This window comes from Poecilia latipinna, unplaced genomic scaffold (assembly GCF_001443285.1).
Source record: "Poecilia latipinna isolate Pla-1442-1.1 unplaced genomic scaffold, P_latipinna-1.0 Scaffold931, whole genome shotgun sequence".
NCBI lineage: Eukaryota > Metazoa > Chordata > Actinopteri > Cyprinodontiformes > Poeciliidae > Poecilia > Poecilia latipinna.
The window spans coordinates 73,842-94,455 of NW_015113547.1; the positions used below are offsets into that span (position 1 = coordinate 73,842).

At 37.0% G+C, this 20,614-nt stretch overlaps 1 protein-coding gene across 4 annotated transcripts in view; it reads right to left on the minus strand.

The window, feature by feature from the left end:
* Window positions 1-6,826: 6,826 nt before the first annotated feature.
* The window catches only part of disc1 (DISC1 scaffold protein), a 54,855-nt gene continuing 41,067 nt past the window's right edge, over window positions 6,827-20,614 (minus strand). Inside the window, exons 11-14 of one of the 4 annotated variants that reach the window (XM_015049184.1) lie at window positions 20,309-20,552; window positions 18,241-18,285; window positions 11,515-11,638; window positions 6,827-7,799 (exon numbers count right to left, since the gene is read on the minus strand). In XM_015049184.1, coding sequence (XP_014904670.1) covers window positions 7,594-7,799; window positions 11,515-11,638; window positions 18,241-18,285; window positions 20,309-20,552 — 619 coding nt within the window. In that variant the 3' untranslated portion in view covers window positions 6,827-7,593. The other 3 variants (XR_001427016.1, XR_001427017.1, XM_015049185.1) reach the window with 3 other exon arrangements.

Below are 20,614 nucleotides of genomic sequence, written 5' to 3' on the forward strand. Positions count from 1 at the left end.
ATCTGCGTTAAATGTCTGATGACCGGAAAGTCAAAGATCACAAACTCTAGCGGTAAAGTGGAGCTTTGTCAAATTGTTTAAATTCTTTTTATGCAGATTTTCCTTTCCAAAAGAGAGCATTGGGTTCAGTGGAGACAGGCTGTCTTTTTATTTGATTCTATATTTCCACACTTAAAATTATGAGTTTCTCTGATTTTTTTTTTTTTTAAATGGGTATATGTTTGGGTAAAATGGACATTGTTCATTTATTCTATAAACTACTGACAATATGTCTCTGAAATTCAAAGCAAAAATGTAGTATTTATTTACAGAAAAAGACAAAAAGATGCAGTGCTTCCAGACCTGAAATAATGCAAAGAAAACAAGTTTATATTCATCCAGAAACAATAATACTAATGTTTTAACTCAGGAAGAGTTCAGAAATCAATATTTGGTGGAAAAACCCAGAGGTTTTCAATGGGGTTCAGTGCAAACTAAATTTTTTCCAGAACTGTATCTAAGTAATGTAACTTTCAATCCTTACTGGATGATTAGGTAATCAGCCAATATTTTTTTTTTAATTAAAGCATTTAGGCACATTTTCTCTGGGTTCCTGTTTAGGTTGAATACATAAATGGATTTAGTTTCTTCTTTTTGTAAGTAAGTATTGCAAATTAAACTGTATTACAGTTTTAAACGTCATTAGATAACTCAAAAGCATTTTACTGCTTAATGTCAGGTGCAAAAAAAAAAGAGGAAATTTTAGTGTTCAAAATATAAACTACATGCTAGTTATATATATTGCTCAAAAAAATAAAGGGAACATTTCACTTTAATTTTGTGTGTGGCTCCAAATCCAGGCTTCCATTGGTTAATAAATTTGATTTCCATTGATGATTTTGTTGTCAGCACATTCAACTTTGTACAGAACAAAGTATTCAATGAGAATATTTCATTCATTCAGATCTAGGATGTGTTATTTGAGTGTTCCCTTTATTTTTTTGAGCAGTATATTTTATGCGAACATTTAAATCAGAATAAGTCACATCAAATTGTCATAGAGGAGCTTAGCAGCAGCAGATCGGATAAATGGATTACCAGATGATGCTTTGTTTTAATCTTTTGAACTCTCAGCCTCCATCAGCCATGAATCTGAAAACAGGCTGGTACCGGCAGCCTGTTGAAATATTTACAACCAAGGAAATAAACAAAAGGTCTGCTATGGGTGGAAAAATGTGATAATTAAATTATTGGGTAAAAAATAAAATGATAAGCTTTTTAATAATGCAGTTTGTATAACTGAGAGCTTTTTAAAACTACTGCTATTGACCCTTTGCAAATAGGGACAATAATCATTCGAGGCGCCATGATGGACGTCGGAAGTGAGGAACGGGAGTATTGAACGGAGCAACTGAAATTGTTTTCCTAAGTTGTTTTTGCCAGTTTATTCATGGTTTCTACTCGTTCGAGTCGAGCTAATTTGCCTTGGAACAAAACACACCTGGTTGGGGCTCATAGACATTGGTATTTACAAAAGCTGGTGTTAGGTAAATTGTATTATTATCAACTATTTGTTATATCTTTATTATGTTCTTAGTTTATGTATTCTTACTTATTTAGTTTAGTCATATCTTTTAAGAAATGTTTCTGTATTGTTAATCACTCTGATTTCCTTTCTCAGAGGGGGCCTCTCTGAAGAAGAGCAGTGACAGCAGCTCTTCACAGAACGGCCTGCTTTGACCTCTTAGATAGTTATAANACCATCGCCGTGAAGATGTACAACTTGTCCTGCTTGATCCTGGGTCAGGAACTGGATAAGCTAGTGCGAGATAGATTGTGTTGTTAGTTAGTGATAATCTTGGCGCTGTGACTGTGTGATGAAGTGTCTTTTCCCCTCCCCTTAGAGTTACAGCGCTCTCTGTGATTAGGGATCCTAAAGAGAGGGGCAGGCAAATGTGCTTCAGAGCAGTAGGAGATTGTAACTGAAAGCACATCTCTGTCTGTTCTCCTCGCGAGTATTAAGAATCTAACTTTCTCTTGTCTTTCCTGTATTATGTGCTGTGTTTAATAGGTGTCAACCCTGACAGCTGGAAATAGCTAGCTTAGAAGTCGGGCCATACTTTATCCCTCCTGACGTGTTGATTAAATTACCAACCCTGCCTGAATCACACCACATGATTTATATTACTGAGTCATAAACAGCGTTTCCCCTTAAACTGGAGCAGCAAAACGTGTAAAAGATGAGATGCTAATCAGTGATTTCCGCACATGCTAGGCTACATGACGGTGGGGCATTGTTTCCATTGTTACTGGTGGTTACGGTACCTTCGCCACAACGCCAATATTTCACATCTTTCTAACCACTTATTTATAAAGTTTATGAATGTTAATCCTCTTACCTTATAAAAAGTTTTCGCTGCAAATCCGCGGATTACACCAAAGTCTGACAGTCTGATTAACGGCTGCTATCCATCGCTCTAAAAGGTATACAATAAAATTACAAGTTTGGTTTTCACCCTCGTCTTTCTCTGCACCTTGTGATCATTTTTACTGCAAAATCGACTTCATAAAAGCGATAATAGGCCACCACATGGGCGTTTTTTTAACAGGCTTTACAGGAGTTCATCCGTCATGGCGGAGCCGGTGTTCTGTTCACGTGTGCTACCCATGAGTCCGTCCTACCTTGTGATAACGCGCATGTGCGTATCAATGCTACAGTGACGTCACGTGCACAGGGTCAATATAAGATCATGGTGCTCCATAACACTAGATCAGATTTAGCCGCTCTAAAGCTGATAAGATTGGTATGAAAGGATTATTCTGAGGCTTATTATGTAATTAATAATACAAATTAAGACGTGGAGATAGATTACAGCTTGTAGTGACTTTGTGGTTTATACAGCACTAAATATGTAGAATATTCTAGACTTTAAAATACCAGAAAAAGCAGAAATTATGATTAGACTTGAACCCAAATGTCTTGGAGCAGAGGATCAATGTGTCAGCCTTTAAATACAAAGTAAAATCTTAATATATGTGTCTGAGTTTATGATGTTCAATTCTTGGTTTCCACACAATAATTCAAACAAATTCTTGTTACGTTGGTTATTTCCACAGGGCAAGTTTTATAATTGAGTTTAATTTTAAACATCAGTGTTAAATTTTAAGGACAATGCAATTTCCAGCTGTCTGTATTTTTTCCCTTATGTCTTTTACTGATCTGAGAGAGAAAATGCAGTTTGAATTAGGAAAAGCTCCATTTAAATTATTTAAAATGTTTAATTCCTGAGGGGTTTCTCTTATTTTAAACTAATCTTGTAAATTTATTCAGCGGCAGAGACAAAAGGGAGAATAAATTTAAATGAGATTCTTGAAACTACAGAGAAAAATGAAATAAAAGCCCAGTTTGGCAGAGATACATTGTCTCTAAAGCTGCAGGTTCACCTGGTACTGAATCACCTCTCATGAAAATCAGACGTGAAGTCACCCGCACGATAAAAAGGGAAAATGTGTCAGGTTTAAATTACAGAAATCTCTAAGGAACTGAAAGAAAAGGAGACACACACACACAAAACAATTTACAGAATTGTTTGTTGTTGGATGAAGCAACATCTTGAGAAAATCTGCAGGAAGAGCAGAGGAAGCAAAAATAAATATTACGTTTTTGTGTAGGGCTAGTCGATATGGTTTAAAAATAAATAAAAACAATTTTTTTACAGTCTAGATCCAGTTTTAATTTTATTTTTTTGGGAATCTTGCTTTCATTATCTAAAAAAAGAAATTATAAAAGATGAAAAATATTTTCAAAAGTGGGTTTTATTTCAATCATCCCTTCTGCAAGTTGAACACTGAAGTGTTAGGGGCAGGCTACAAGAATCATAATATTAGCAGAATAAAAACAATTTTATAAGAAAAACATCTTAAAAATTACAAGGAAGCTGTTTTATTCAGAATAAAACAGCTCAGTTTGTTTGCTTCCTTCTTCGAAATAAAGTCCTGCTGATGATAATAATTTCATTCTGATTTATTTCTGTTCAGTGTTTTTATAATACTTCACAAGATGCTCAACATTCCTCATTTAAATTGTTTAATTTTTGAAATTAAACAATTTCAAAGTACGCCAACAAATTTTTGAAAAATTTGTTGGCGTACTCATGAAATTATTACTTTAGAAAATAAAAATTGTAGCCTGACCTTCATTGTACCGTAATTCAAATAACTAATAAACAACAGCTGTAAATTATGCAGGTCAAACAAGATGGCGGCTTTGGCTTTGCTGACATCACTCTGAACTACACTGTAAAAAATAAATAAAAAAATACCGGCAGCTGTGGTTGCCAGAATTTTACCATATAAATACATTAATACATTTAATTTTTACTAGATTTAAATTTACATTAAAATTTAAATAGCCTATAGTAAATATTACTGTAAAATTTATAAAACTCTAAATTTTAGAATACAGTAAGTTCTAGAATTTATCGTATTATGAAATATGGTAAATATTTAGAATTTAAAATTCTGAAATTTAAAATTCTTAATTTTAGAATATGGTACATTCAAAATTTTACCAGATAAATTTTAGAATTTACACGCTAAATTTTACTGATTTTTTTTTTTTTAAATTCAAATAACTAGTAAAATCGACTTTACCTCCCAGCCCTATTTTTTTATGTAACTTGCATATTAATCAAATATTTTTGTTGTTGTTGTTGTTTTTCCACAAAAAGCCTTAATTGAAAATGAAAACTGTGAATGAGTTAGCTTTTTGAAGAGTCTACTGCAGGTAAGATATTACCTGCTTTAGACCTTTCAGAGAAAGAATCTGTGATTTAAAGGAATTCATATTTGGTCACCAGATTATTATGGGGTTCCATTTGGATCAAAAATAAGTAGAAGTCATATGTGTAGATGTGTCGTTGCTATGTGTCGTTGGTCTATGTCGTTGGTCTATGTTGCATGTAGATGATGCATATGTAGATGTTGCATATGCGTTCGCTGCATACTTATTTTTGATACAAATGGAACCCCATACCAGATAACTTTAAAACTGAAGAACGCAAAAACAACGAAGCATGAACAACATAAGAGGTCGTTAAACAATGAGCTGCGTTTTTTAAATTTAGTGACATCTAAACGTTTAATATATGACACAGTTATGAAGAGAAAAGGCCAAGCCAGATGGCATTTTGAGGGACAAATACTAGAAAAGTGGTCCACTTCACAAAACGCTGCCCAACATCGTGGCAACCAGACTGCAGCGATAAAGGCCCTGACGCTGCGTGGCGCTTCGTTTTACATTAAGAAACACCTCACCCAGCCATTTCCGCCTGCTGAAAACCATCTGCGTGTTTCTTTGTGGTCATTTTATGAGCCGAGTTGCCACGTGGAGCACAGTGTGGCGCAGGCTCAGATTTTGTTATGAGGTGGGGGTGTCTGGCACGAAGGCGCGCTGTGCCAGGGCTCCAGATCTTAACACGCTGCCTGAAGCGGGTAGATGTGGAGACTTCTGGCCATGCATGAGCTCGGCAACCTGGCAGAGACGTGAGAACGGCACGTTGTGTTCTGCTGTTGCAGAAGAAGAAAAAACAAAAAGCCCTGAGCACTCAGCTGTGTTTACAGCCCAGGGTGCTGGATGGTAGAACAACCAACCCAGAATGAGATGGGAGTCCAAACAGAACCACTTCCTCTGTGCGTCTGCCTACCAATTAGCCACAGAGCTGCTGCTGAGGTGAGATAACAATAGAAAGCCATGTATCCCCTAAAGAGTTCACGTATTAACGTACTGATGTCTCCTACATGTCACCGCTGCCCTCACTCGCCTGGCAGCGTGCCCGACTCACCGGAGGGGGCCATGATTTAATCCAAGAAGAAAACAGCAGGACGCAACATTAGGCTGAACGCAACGTGATGTAATTAGTAAGACTCTGTTAGGAATAAATATGAAATCTCGTACAGTGACTTCAAACTGCTCTGTAGATGAAGGAGTCGTGTCTTTAAGTGCATTTTAAAGTAAAATTACACCAATAAATCAAAAGGGTGGCAATGAAAAGGAAACTTCAAAATTTGAAAGACAATTTTTACATTTTTATTTTTCAGAACATGTCTTGCATTTAAAAAAAACCCCTAAATATTGCATTTTTCCACACAAAGTGTAAAATAAAATGTTTTAAGTTAACTCACATTTTGTAGCACCACAAAAATTAGTTCCTCAATGAACACCATTATGTGCAAATATACAGGGAAAACACAGGAAAAAGTAGTTTTCTGATGTTAAAATAACTTTTAGTTTGTGTGCAAAAAAACAAACAAGTTAACAGTGAAAAGTGTTCAGATTGTCCATGGCAGCATCGAGTCCAAACGTTAAATACTCTTTAAAATGCTCCGACTCTGCTGGACTGCAGAATTAAAACTAACACTACAACTTCATATAAAAACAAAATGTCACAAAATTGGTCCTCAAAAAAGATCAAAGTGGTTTAAGAAACTAGAAAGAGTCTTACAAACATATTTTATCCTTCAAATCCTTAATATTTTTCAATTTACATTGGTAAAAGCATTGATTCTCCATGGACATTTTTACACAATTTCACATTAGAACCACAAATTGTTTAATTATTCGACAGTGATGAAGATATAGAGAGGTTTAAAGTTGAGATTTATCCCTAAACCCAATTCCTATAGCAGACAAGATATTTTTACCCTTTTTATATCTAGTACTTTTTAATCAAAAATAAGGAATTATTATTGACTTAAAACAAACTTCTATATCTTATAGTTTTGTCTTATTTAAAGAATACTAAGATTTTTGCTTTAGAAACTAGACCAAAAATACTTAATATGTTCCATTGTTTGCAGTGTAAGAATGCAGTCAGATCTATAATCGAATGGTTTAGATCAAAATGGGATCTAAAAGTCCGAACCAAAATCCATTTGAGAATACGTAGTAAAACTTAAAAATTTTGTTCAGAGCTTCGCTCCATGAAATGTAACTGAGCTTGAGCTATCTGCAAAGAAAGTTTTTTAAAAAGTCAGCGTTCAGATGTGCAGAGCTGGCAGAGACAAAACACAAATGGCAAAAGCTGTTAGATCCTGCAGTATAGATTAAAAGATGGTGTCTCTTTTATAATAAATAGTGTGTGGTGGTAAAACACAGAGTAAAATACACACAGGTTTGTGGTTGTAACATGAAAAAATTTGAAAAAGTTCTGCAAAAACAAAATCTTATCAAGTATTTTTTAGTTTCTAGTGCAAATATCTTATTAAAGTTAAGACAGGACAAACCTAAACAATAAGCAACATTTCAGAAGCTTGCATTAAGTCAACAATTCCTTAATGTGGATGAAAAAAGTGCTAGATTATTAAATAATCTGACAGTGGAGTTTTAGTTATTAGCACGAAAAACTAAGCAAAAATACTTGGTAAGAGTCTATGTTTTGCAGCGAGGTTCACTGAATTTAAACCTGTATACAAGTATAAAGTTTATACTTTTAGAAGTATATTACAGCACATAAGCTGGTTGTGAAACTGTACAGTAAACTGATTTGAGGTCACATCAACGCTGTCATCAAGCCGCTAGCGTACGCGCTCCCAAATTCGCTACAGGTGCCTATCTCAAATATCCCAGCTGTCACTGAAGTACTGGTCCTCTTCTTCTTCCTCATCATCTTCTTCTTCTGCCTTTACTTTCACCCGAGTTTCGTCTTTCACCAGCTCATCCGAAACATCTGTGTCGTCCTCCTGCTGTTCTTCTACCTGGAGCTGCGTTAGCATGCGCTGTAAGGTGGATTTCACCTCCTGCACTTCTTTTTCCAAACACTGTGCAGAGACGGTTAGGGAAGAATCTGATGTTTCTGAGTAATGCACATTAGTATGTAAAAGGAAAAAAAAACACACTAGCAGACAAAATGTCAGGGAAATGCAACACTATTAACAGTAATGGTTTGGGACAGCCACTGCCCAATAAAGCCATCAATTTTCAACAGATTACTGGGACAGATCATCAAGTTATCCCCACTTTAACCCTATTTAATTCACTATTTATGAGCCCATCTAAACTTTGCAGCCATGCAAGCAGATTGCCCAGTTAGATTATTCATGAACCATTGATGAAACGGTAAAGAAGCAGGCGGCAGTGGAGGGAATGTTTAATCTGCTTGGAAACTTAAATTAACCGTGAGCGTCCGCACTGAGTTGCAAAGCAAAGGGATTGCCATAATGGAGGAGCAGACGGAGCACGATGGCTTATTTTACTTTTTGAATAAACGCAGACGTCCTTATTTATAATTAACCAAAAGAGATCATGAATACTGCAAAAAATTAGACACGACGTTTAGAGGCAACTTTGTCCAAACAGGATGGAAAAACGTGTCCTCATTTCATGCAACCTCTTGTTATTGAGAGCAGGGCTCCAATTAAGACCCTTACTGTCTGCTGGTTTGATCTTACCGTTACTACGGTAACCGCGGCATCACAGGCAGTACAGTTTCTCATCAATTTCTGTATCTTCACTGTACTCAGGAGTCCACCACACAACTGCAGAGTGCAGCGAGTTCTTGCTATGAGAAATTAATGACGCATGAGGACATGGGAACAGAGAGGTGGAAAGAAGCAGGTCAGTCTTTGTACGTTTCCACCTGCCAGTCTGCATTGGTATGCCGCCCGTGATGGAGGAGCGCGGATTGACCCCAAACACTTCAGATAACAATATGGACATCTACAATCACACTCAGTTAATTAGAATATACGTCCTAATGAGTCTAGATCAAAAGTACCATTTGGAAATAACAACCTTTAAGCAGGTGAATTAAAGGTAGCCAATTATGCTTCCTTGAACATGTTAGGATACGTTTATAGGCTATACAAAACATGTTCATTACTTTTCCTTTGGACTAAGTCATTCTATGATTTGCCTATCATCAATCAATCAATCAATCAAATTTTATTTGTATATCACATTTCACCAGCAAGGCATTTCAAAGTGCTTCACATAATTAAAATAAAAAACAGTGAGAAAGAGAAAGACATTTTGAAAAAGATTTAAAAAGATAAAAAACATTAAAACCCGCACCCCTTTTAGGACTTCAGTTAAACGTCATTTAACTGGGACTCAAACCCTCTGGGACTTTAGTCAAAAACACCGTTTGACAAGGACTCCAACCTCTAGGTTTTTAGTTGAAACGCCGTCAACTGGGACTCTAAACCCCGTAGGACTTTAGTTAAACATCTTTTAACTGGGGCTCTAACCCCTGTAGGACTTTAGTTAAATGTCGTTTAACTGGGATGTTTTCCGGGCGGCTTTATATCATTAAAACGTAAACAGTGAGAAAGAGAAATAAAAAGGAATTAATAAATAGATAAAAAGTAAAGATAAAAACATTAAAAACATCAAAGACATCAAACCCCACTCTAACCCTAATTTAGCCATAAGCAGCTCTAACCAGGTGGGTTTTAAGTTGAGATTTAAAGGCTCTCAGTGTTTCAGCTGTTTTACAGTTTTCTGGAAGTGTGTTCCAGATTTGTGGTACATAGAAACTGAATGCTGCTTCTCCTCGTTTGGTTCTGGTTCTGGGGATGCAGAGCAGAACCACAACCAGAAGATCTGAGGGGTCTAGACGGTTGGTACAGCAATAACAGATCTTTAATGTATTGTGGTGCTAAACCGTTCAGTGATTTATAAACTAACAACAGTATTTTAAAGTCTATCCTCTGAGCTACAGGGAGCCAGTGTAGGGACTTTAAAACTGGTGTTATGTGCTCTATCTTCCTGGTTTTGGTGAGAACGCAAGCAGCAGCGTTCTGGAGTAAACTATGAGTTGTTTTAGGTCCTTTGTCAAATAAGCTGCTGTTAGCTGTTGGCAGATTTTAGAAGCAGTTGAGACCCAAATGGAAGTATAAAGACTTCCAAAATGTCATTTTTTTTGCATGATGAATCATCTTTTGGCCTACATTTCTGATTTTAAAATTTGTTTTTAATTGGTCTTTTGTAATATTCTAATTTTAAATGTCAGTGTTTTATGAACTGTAAGCAGGAAATCATCATCAACAGAAATAAAGACTTCTAAGCATCTGTTCTTCTTTCATCTATATAGTTTAGTTCAATCAGGGAAAAAGTTCCTGAAATTAATTGACTTTTCAATAATATTTTAAGTTATTGTATGAGTCTGTATGTAATTTTTTAAATGGAATATTCATTAAGGCTGGACAATAAATCAAAAATGATACATTTTGTAACAGACATATAAACAATACCAATACATAATATTTCTATTAAAATATTTAATAATTTCATTAATCCAGAACCGCATAGCATTCTAAGCAAAAGAAAGTTTGGTGGCATGATCTGACTCAGTCACTCTTTGGTTACCTAGCAACAACCTGTTGAGTAACATGGGGTTACCTAGCAACAACCTGTTGAATCAGCAGTAGGTTCAGCTTTCTCATTTGTGCCTCATAATTATTTAAAAGTAAACAACAAAGGCGTGGCATGAAAAACAGGAGAGGTCATGCCTCAGTTTGTCAATATTTCAGATATTTAAAACAAAAACCGAATCAATAATTATTGATATTGACTGATATTAAATGCTTATATTATTTTACATTTTTGAGTCGTATTGTCTGGCTGAACACTATTAAATAAAATTTCTATCTGTACTTCCATGCTACCTGTAGCTCCAGCTATGTTTCGCCGTGTACTGTTCAAACTAGAAAAGCCAGGCACATAAAAAATTATTATTGTGCATTAGTTGAGAGAGGCACAGTTAAATAAATATTCAATCACAGCGGACCTGGGTCCAGATAAGATCTCCCGTCCACTGTTTGAGGAAATAATTGTTAGTTGGCAGATTTTCTTCATTTTGCTTCTAAAATATGATCTCACAGTAAAAACAGGAGGGGAGAGAAAGGTGGAGCCGGAAAAACACACTAATCTATTTCCAATCAGCTTTCTAATTAGCGCAGAGAATGATGTATTGTGACCTGTAATCAGCCAGAACAGTTTGATACGAGTCATTATCACGGATATTGTAATTTTCTCTCTGCCAGACCCAGAAAGTGGAATTGGGCAGATGGGGAAAGGGAGAGCAGGGAGAGGACAGGAGGGTCAGCTGGAGGATGGTCGGTAAGATATGACAGCACCAGAGTCATTACAGTGACATTCCTCTGTCTGCCCGGGCCCAGCCCCCATTGACCCGCTTTAATCTCAGCCCGTCGTGAATGGCAGCGCACATCAGCAGCCCTCTAATAACCTCACATGGACTTTTACTATTTCATTTTCCAGTTGGCACAGCCAGTCTTCCAGGAAAAAAACCTCAAAACTAATCGCTGTCTATCCTTTATTCTCTCCCTAAAATGGATTCATGAAATCAGATATGACATTTTTTCCCCTTTAAAGGTAAAGTCGGTAAAGCAAACATCCGTCAGTGTTTGAGTGGTTTTGCTGTTTACTTTTAAGTCAAAAAGCCTTGAGAGGATCCGAAGGGACAGACGTAAAGAAACGCAGGATTTTTAAACATTTAGGCTGAACTGGAAGGATATGGGTGAGGGCTTGATCCCGATTCAGTATAGCCGTCTGCAGTTTGTCCTCCAAGGCAATCAGTCGGTCACCGATCAGCTCGCAGCGCTCCGTCAGGTCTGCAGCGTCGGCCTCGCTGCACACATCCTGGACGGTACAGAAAAGGCAGAAGAACCAAATAAAAATCTAACTCTTCTGAAATATGTGTTTGATACTGAAAAGACCAAAACACAACCATCATCACCTCAACAGAACGTCATTAGTTATGTAAATTATGAACCCCAAATTTACACAACCTAAGGTTTTGTGGTGAACTGTATAAAAAAGTAAAACATACAGCAGTAAAACAAAACTATTGAACAGGATTTCAAGAGGTGAGAGAAACTTCATCAGCGCAGACAGAGGGTCTGCATAGCAGATTACAACTGAAGTAATGTTGATGTTATTGCTGCCAAAGAGAAGTTCAGAGCGGTTGAATCAAATCATTTTTACACAGGTTTTAACATTTCATCTTTTGTTTCATATGCGCTGAGCAGTACAGGTCGGTGAGGTTTGGTACGTTTTGCCTGTTTTCAATTAATAAAAGCCCAATAAAACTGATCCATACTATTTTATTGGCCATTTTCTTGCCTTGAGATGACATTTGTTGTAACTTGGCACTATATAAATAAACTGAATTGAAATTGAATTGGCGGACAAAACAAAATGTCACTGCTTGTGGCATGAAGCATACGAGTGCATTAGCGATTCGTGTTTAACCCCGTTTGTCCAGTGAACCTCCAGCTGGCAGCTGAATATGCACTGCAGGACCATGAAAAAGCGTTCAGAACCGCACCGCCTGCAAAAACACAAAATCTTACCAAATATTTTTGGTCTAGTTTCAAGTGCAAACATCTTAGTACACTTGAAATGACACAAAACTAACAGAGAAGTTATTATGAGCTTGTTTAAAGTCAATAATTCTGTAATTTTGATTAAAAAAAGTACTAGTTATAAGTAAGGCTAAACAATAAATCAATAGCAATATATTGCAATAGATACGCGATCAATATAACATGTTTGTAGAAAAAAAAGCTTTGGCCACTAAATCTCTCACTGTCAACTAAGCAAGTTTGGTGGAATCAACTCATTCACTCCCTTTTTGGTTACCTAGCAACCCACTCACTCTTTAGTTACCTAGCAACAACCTCTTGAGTAACGTGCACTGCAGCAGTTTAAGTTTTTTTCCACCGTGCCCATAACTGCTTAAAAACAAACAAATGGTGTGGATTGAGAGCTGTGGATAGAATAAGCACTGTGACATCAACAATATTTCATATATTTAAAACAAAAAACTGATCAATAATTCTTGATATTGTTGATTTGATTTACGGTCATTATACAGTTTTCAGTCATAAGTTTAATAATCTCCATATCCTAAGATATAATCTCCCACATTATATCTTAGGATATAGGAAAAATGACTTGTAATATGAGTTTGTAATAATACATAATGTATTATATAAACATATTACATGGAGAAAATGTCTTGTTTCACTAATTTAGACGACTTCTTCTTCCAATTATATTTCTAATTTAATCAGTAAAGAACAGTGATATACAGAATAATCTCCTTTTGAACCTGCTCCTTGTTTTAAAATGTTTTGGCAACGTCATATCAAATTTATCTGAAGAACCAGAATGTATCTATACATTGCAGCAGCGAATGCAGCAGTACAGAGTGTGTTTTGAAGGATGGCAGCTTGATGGAGGTGCAGAGTGCAGTAGGACAGAGCACTCAGAGTATGGCTGGCCATAATTAGACCAGCCCCCTCTGCAGACATTGTGTCCCAGTTTCTTAACACTTATCAGGCATAGAGAACCCAAACACACACGCTGGGGCACAGACATGCACAAAAACCCAACTTTTTCCTCAAACACCACACAGGGATCCTAATCTGACTCATAGCTGCAGGTAAAAAAATATCAGCTCCCTGCAGCTCTGAGGTGTCAGAGCAATCACCAGAAAGTTGGATCTGGTCTCTGCCTGTAATTGCGCACCCCGTTTTGGATGATGTAACACCCCAAAGAAACGTAAAACATCAAGAGGCCCGAGGCCCGACAACGTGAGCATATCATTCCTGATGCAACTGCAGAATTAAGGAAGACTTGGGCAAAGAGATACAATCAGTCCACAATATCATTCTCCATGTTTGAGGAATTTTAAGAGGAGAAATAGTAGCACAAATATGTCCTCCAGCTTGACTTGATGCAATGCTGGGATCGCCGCAGAAATGAGTCAACTTAGGTCACCAATAGTTCTGACTCTGCACGATAATGACACATTTTTCTCTCTCCGCACACAAACCGTTTAAAAATACATAATCCAAAGGCTATAATTTGCTCCAATTGGTGTTCAAACCAATTACTGTCCATGCAACAAAGAAGAAAAACATCATAAATGAGATTTTAGTGAGACGCTAATTTGCATTAATGAATTAAAAGCATACACCTGTAGTCTCTGTAATTCTCTCTCCATGTTAGTGCTAATATTAAAGCACTTAGAGTAGCATAAAGCTGATAGAAATTGTTTATGATTTCAGTAGTCAAACTTATGCATGCCTTAGTATGATTATTTAAGCAATAATGAACGAGAGGCAGAAGGTAATTTTGCAGCTTCCCCCAGGTGTTGTTCTGCCGGATACTTCTCAGGCGCACAATACAAACAATTTATATTGCACCGGGGTTACACTTGAGGTTGTAATTGGTTTCAGGGAAAAAAAAACAAAAAAAAAAAAAAAAACTTTCCTGCATTCGTGTTAAACAAGAAATTAAGTAGCAGATGATTAAGCAGTATCTTCAATTTGCACTGAGATGTTATTAGGAAATGCATCCATTTACCATCTACGTTCTGTATAATGCATTAAGTCAATGCAGGAAGATTTCAGGAATTAGAAAAGTGGCAATTATATGTGGAGGAAGATGCAGAATTTGAAAGCTATTGATTTGTCAAAGCTTGTGAATGCTTACAGGTAATTTATACTGCAGTATTAAAGAAATCAATGCACAGTAAATGGGCTGCACTTTTAGTCTTAATGACTCACTAAAGCACTTATTCTCATTCATCCACTCACACACAGAAGCACACATTCATACACCAGTTTAAAGATTGGCAAGGTGGACGCCATTAATGTGCAGGAAGCTGGAATCTCTCAGATCCATGTCTAAATAGAAATACAGGCCACAAAAATCTAAGTTTTTGTCTGCTTTAAGCAAAAGCCAGCAAGATTGTTTCACAAACGAACAATATAACTAGATACAGTTTAACCCAAAATTATTCATACTTCTGGCAGATTTAGACTTAATTAATAAAATTTTGTATAAAGAAGCACAAATATGATAGAAATATCATATCAATTTTGAAAAATACGTGTTTATATTTACGTTTTATTAAAAGACGGCATTTTAGGAATCACTGATACCATTCTCAATAATCAGTGGTGAAATATCTATGGGATTTAGAGCAATCAAAATTGCTCTAAATTTAAATTATATATCTTATGATGAGCTCCAAAGTTGGAAGGTCTCCTCATTATCACACTAATCTTTAGCTTTCTCCACAAATATTCTTTGGTGAGCCATTTTAAAATGTTTATATCACTTCCAATAAGAAGAATTGTGTTAAAATATAAATCTATGTTTATTAAAGTGCAAAGTGAATGAATAACTCTTGGCTTTAATGCAGATTTTGTGAAATTTAAACAAATACTGGTCTTTCTCTGGTTCATTTTATCTTGGAACAGCAGCTACCTGAATTTTGCATTTCTTTTAATTCTGAAGTGAAACTTAAGAAAAGAGAGATAAGATATTTTTAAAATCTTTTTTACCTTTCATGCAATATAGACGCTGTATAATTCAATAACCTTATCATTGTTTCGTTTTAAGACGACATAAATTTGGTGTTAAAACTTTAAGAGTCACATCATGCTACATTAGTGCATGCTGAGAAGTAAATATAAAAGTCAGGTTATTTAGTCAGGATCCAGGATCTGTTTTGTAATCAACAAAGCTAATTATTGAGCCTTCAGCATTTCGGTTTAATTCTTGTTTGCCGTTGTGAACCATTGTGAAGGGGGGCGTGTGAGGACCTTGAGATGATAAAGGAACAATTAGCGGGGATTAAAAGAAAACATAAGAGGGCTGAAACACCCACACACGCACGCACGCATGCACGCACGCACGCACGCACACACACCAATCAATCTCCATTGTGGCAGCAGGGCAGCAGCCTGGCAGCAGCTAAGTGGAAATCATTTACTTAAAGTCATTATGGAAAGGAGAAAGAGGTCAGAGCCTCAGCAGAGAATCCGGCTCCTGCGCGGCACTATCACAACACCATGACGAGAACGATACCGGCCCCATTAAACGGCCATCAGATCCTTTGACTCAGTGATGCATCATACTTTATTGTGACTGAATCGTTTTTTTTTGTTGTTTTTTTTGTACATCAGCCAGATTTTATAACCCAGAGTGATTTAAGAGTTCACAAGGACATACAAACATAATGTAAAGTATCCAACCGCCTGGAGCCCTTCCACATTTCATCATATTGAAAGCCCCACAGTCTATCTAAGCGGGATTTTATATGACAGACCAACACAAATTACAGCGGGACGTTTCATAACTAATACCTCTTTTTCACACACATCACTGTAGTCTACCTATTATTCTTTAAAAACTGAAGAAAAACTCTGTTAAATGTTTGCTTATTAATGTCTTTCAGGTCTACCCCGCCCTATATTTGAGATTTGTCACAAGCTCCTTTGACTCCCTTCGCTTCAGTTTGCTGGGGTTGCTAGGTAACGGCCTGTGCTTTGCTGGGGTTGCTAGGTAACGGGGCAGTGCCTGCTGATTTGTGACTTTACATTTCGTAAGGTTTTTGACACTGCTCACTTTCTAGACAAAAAACTATATATATTTTAAAAAAAAGACTGGATGTTTTTGGGGTTTTTTTGTTTTTTTTTTAGAATTTTTACTGATTTTACTGCAAAGTTTCTCAAAATTGGTCAAAATTTTAATTGACTGCTGCCTCAGCCTTACTTATGTCAAGTTATAGTCTGTAATTGATAAAGCGAATGATAAAAAGTCACATTAGTGCAAATTCCTTACAAACATTTCTAAACTGGCACCACAAAATCTGGAATTTTGATTGCAAAACCCACTAAAAGAATCACAAAATTTAGTGATTCTTTTACACAAAATTGGTATGAGCCATTTATTGATACTTTAACAGTTTAGTTGGCTTTATCAACATATTCTGGCACAACCGGTCCTGTAAGAACATTCAGATTCTTGATATGGCCCAAATGAAAATGAGTTTGATAACCGTGCTTTAAAGTAAGGTTATTTTATATTCCAAGCTTTGAACGTCTCTGCTCAATCCATCATGACCTAAATTTACAGTCATTTTGACCTAAACTGAACCTTTTGTTTTAAACAAAATATCAAATTGTTCTAAATAGTAAATCAGTGGTGTCCATTATTCCACATCCCCCTGAACACACCATGAAGAACATCTGTTCCAATGTTTTTCATCAGGCAGAGTCATAAACTGGCCATACCTGAAGACGAACAGAGGTAAGCGAAGGACAATCAGGAAAGATTTGGAATAGATTTGAAACTGGAGCAAAAGTTCACCTTCCTGCAGAACAATGACCCCGAACACAGAGCTAGAACTACAATGAAATGGGTTTCATCCCAGTATTATCCAGTATATGAAAGATCTAGTTCTAAATATAGAAATTTTGCCCAAGATTACAGAGTCTCAGATTACCAATTTGATTATCTAAATATGCAAAGTCGGTTGAGAAATATCCCAAAAGATTTATGGCTATAATTGTGACATACATGTGGTTCTAACTTTACTTGGCTCAGAGGGAATGAATGCATTATGTACTCTAAAACTTATTTGTAAATATATTTTGAAAAACACACAGGATTTTACTTCACAGTTATTCACTGCTTTGGTCACATAAAATCACAAAATAAAAAAGCAAACCACTTTTGACAAATAGCAGGGTTTCCCTCAGTGTATTATAAGCCTGGCGGGCCACCAGGCTTTACTTGTGCCCCCACCAGGCTTAGCATTGTTTTTTGGGGGGGGTTTATGATTACCTTTTTTAAGACTTTATAATTGGGGTTTAGGTTTTAATCTTCCAAAGATGATTAACTATCAAGTAATATTTTCAAATTTCCTGTCAACTTTAAACATTTTTTCACTCAAAAACATGGCTGCTGGCTGGATGACTGCCCTAGCGCCCCGGGCACCAGGCTTAAACCTGGATACTGGTTTAAGCCAGTATCCAGGGTAAACCCCGGATACTGTATTTTTGGAGGCAATTTTCATGCTGTTGCAACTGAAATCACATAATTAAGCTTCCTGCACATAGTAAATCCTTGTGCAGGTTGATATTTGGTGTGAATAAATTTGTGTTTGTAATGAAAAGAAACAATACAAATGTTTAAAAGTGCTGAAAAGAAACTACAAGCTCAGCAAAGAGACGCCCAGCTTCGTCCAGATGAATAAAAACCAAACACAGTCTGGGAACGCAGCCAAGGCTTCTCGTGTAGAAAATATTGATCTGACAGTGAGAAAGTTGTCATGGGTCATATTTAAGTTGAAGTCAACTATCGGATTCTTTTGCATCAACCGAGGTCAACACACTTCAATCACAGCGATGACATCCAGCGAGAGCGTTCAGGATACCAACCTCTGGGTGGTTTTCCTCCATGCAGAACAAAAACTCCTCCAGCTTCTGCAACAAAAGAGGGAAACGTTTGTTGAGGTCATTCAGTCGAAAACCTGCTCATGAATTATTAAAACTCCAATTATGCCGGTTGAGGGCTCCATGTGTGCAGCATCATCATATTGTGAAGAGGTCGTGATTATTTATCCCCAATTCAAGCATAATAATGAAAAAAAAAAAAGGACAACGAATATTTGTATTATCTTTGCTGCAGGTTTTTATTGTTTGTATTCAAGATATGTAATCGCGCGTTCCCCACTAAGGAGGGAAGTAATTACCGTTCCTCTTGCAGGCCGGTGTATTGTTTGTGGCTTAAGGGAAAGTTCATAAGAGAGGCAACAAATAATAATCAGCGGTTTTAATTAAAAACGGAGGCCTTAGTCGTTTTTTCCTTTCAGGTAAACACAGCAGACCAGCAGTAAGAGTTCATTCACAAAATGATTATTTCCAACCCTGCAGGGAAGCAAAGTATGATTGCAGCTGGAAGGCAAAATTGCAACCCGGTTAAGAAATGTACACGAAAATTTTAATAGCAGAAAAAGCAAATATTTTGCAAAAGAAATAGATAAATCGCACTGCAAAGCACAAACTATCAACTGGAGTTTTTTCATTTAAAAAACATGATTCATTCAGCTCATTTGCAAAATATCTCTATTAAAAAGTAATCTTTTGCAAAGAGAAATGGTGAAGGATCCCTTTCTCTCTTTGTGTTCCAACCTTATGAAATATTACATTAGACTAAGTGTTGTCCTATTTGAAATTAATAACAGGGAACCAAAGTACTTGACACTTGCAATTTGATTCAAAACAATAAGGATTTTTATCTCCCCCACTGAAAAACATCCACATTCAAGTCTAAAATTCTGCCATAATATATGAATTTGACGACTTTCTGAACATCTTTACCATAAACATGAGCCACAAAATATTTTTTTTATTTTCCTTTCAGGGTTTCTTTTGCAGAGAAAGAGGAAAACTGAGTATCCTTGACACAAAAAGAGAGAAATGGTTCCCTGTCTCACCTTTTTAGCTGTTGGAGAGACGTTAGGATGAGCCTGGGGGCTTTTGGAAGAAAAGAAAGACAGAGAGACAAAGCAGGCAGAGAAAATGACTGCATGCAGTTTGTAAAATGCAGGAGACGGGAGTGGTAAACATCAACGCAGAAGGTACCTCAATGGATGCAAATAGGTTTAAGAAAAGTTAAAAGGCTTAAAGAGTGCAAGAAAATAAATGAGTTTTAATACATGCAAGGGATTATATTATGCTCTCAGAGAAAGATTATGAAATTTAAACTTATTGCAATGCATCAGTGAAGTCACATATCTGAATTAGCAAAATTATAGAAAACCATTTGGTTAAATCACAATCCAGAGTAGCCAAGGATTAAAACATGTCGGAGTTATTTCTTCCACTGCTGGCTTTGTTCCTGCCTCAGATGAGTCTATCAGGCCGTGTGGGCGGAGGGAAGGGCGAGAACAGGACAGAGCGAGTCCGATTCGACCCTGAGGCGGCGGGACCTCTCCTCTCAGTCGGGTTAAAAAAAAAACTCACACACACGCCTGCTTTACACTAAACACATGTAAACATGTAGAAACCGACTCTGAAATTCAGCGGTGTATTGAATGAAGCCCTTTGGTGGCGTCTCCAAACGGCCACCTCCCTCAGAAATGCCTCCGAGCTAACAGGCTAATAGGCTGCTGCTCAACTCTCTGTGGTCGGCAGATTTTTAGGCTCTCACAGCGGTGTGAACTGAAAACGTCCTCTCCAGTCAAGTGGGACGCTGACAAAGCAGGCATGCTTTATTTGAGGCCACGCTTCACACCACATTACATGTAAAAAAATGCAGCTGAGTCTAAAAACATGTGCTTCAGTTTGACCTCTTGGTGGCAAGCGTAGGTTATGTTACTATCCTGCCTTAAAGCCAGAGAGGGGGGATCTTATACATTCAAGAAACTTCATATATCTTATGCACTGCAGCATGAATGTACATGAATAATGCATGTTGTGTTGGTAAGAATACATTCACTGTTACCTTTGTGAACTCTGAGTTCTGCAAGTTGGCCTCAGGACACCAGCGGCCTCCTAACGCAGTCAGCATGGCGCAGTCTTCTTCTTCTTTGGTGGAGGGATGGGTGGAGGTATAAACCACCGGATCGGGGGCATCGTCCACGTCTGGGCCGCCGCAGCTGGAGGTTCGCAGCTGCAGGCCTCGAAGGAACAGGTGACACGCTTCCAGGTCGGCTTCCCAGATCCGCTCCAACCCAGGACAGCCACAGCTGGAGAGAGAGAAAGAGAAAAGAACGAAATGTTTCAGAAATTTATTTATTTTCATTATAAG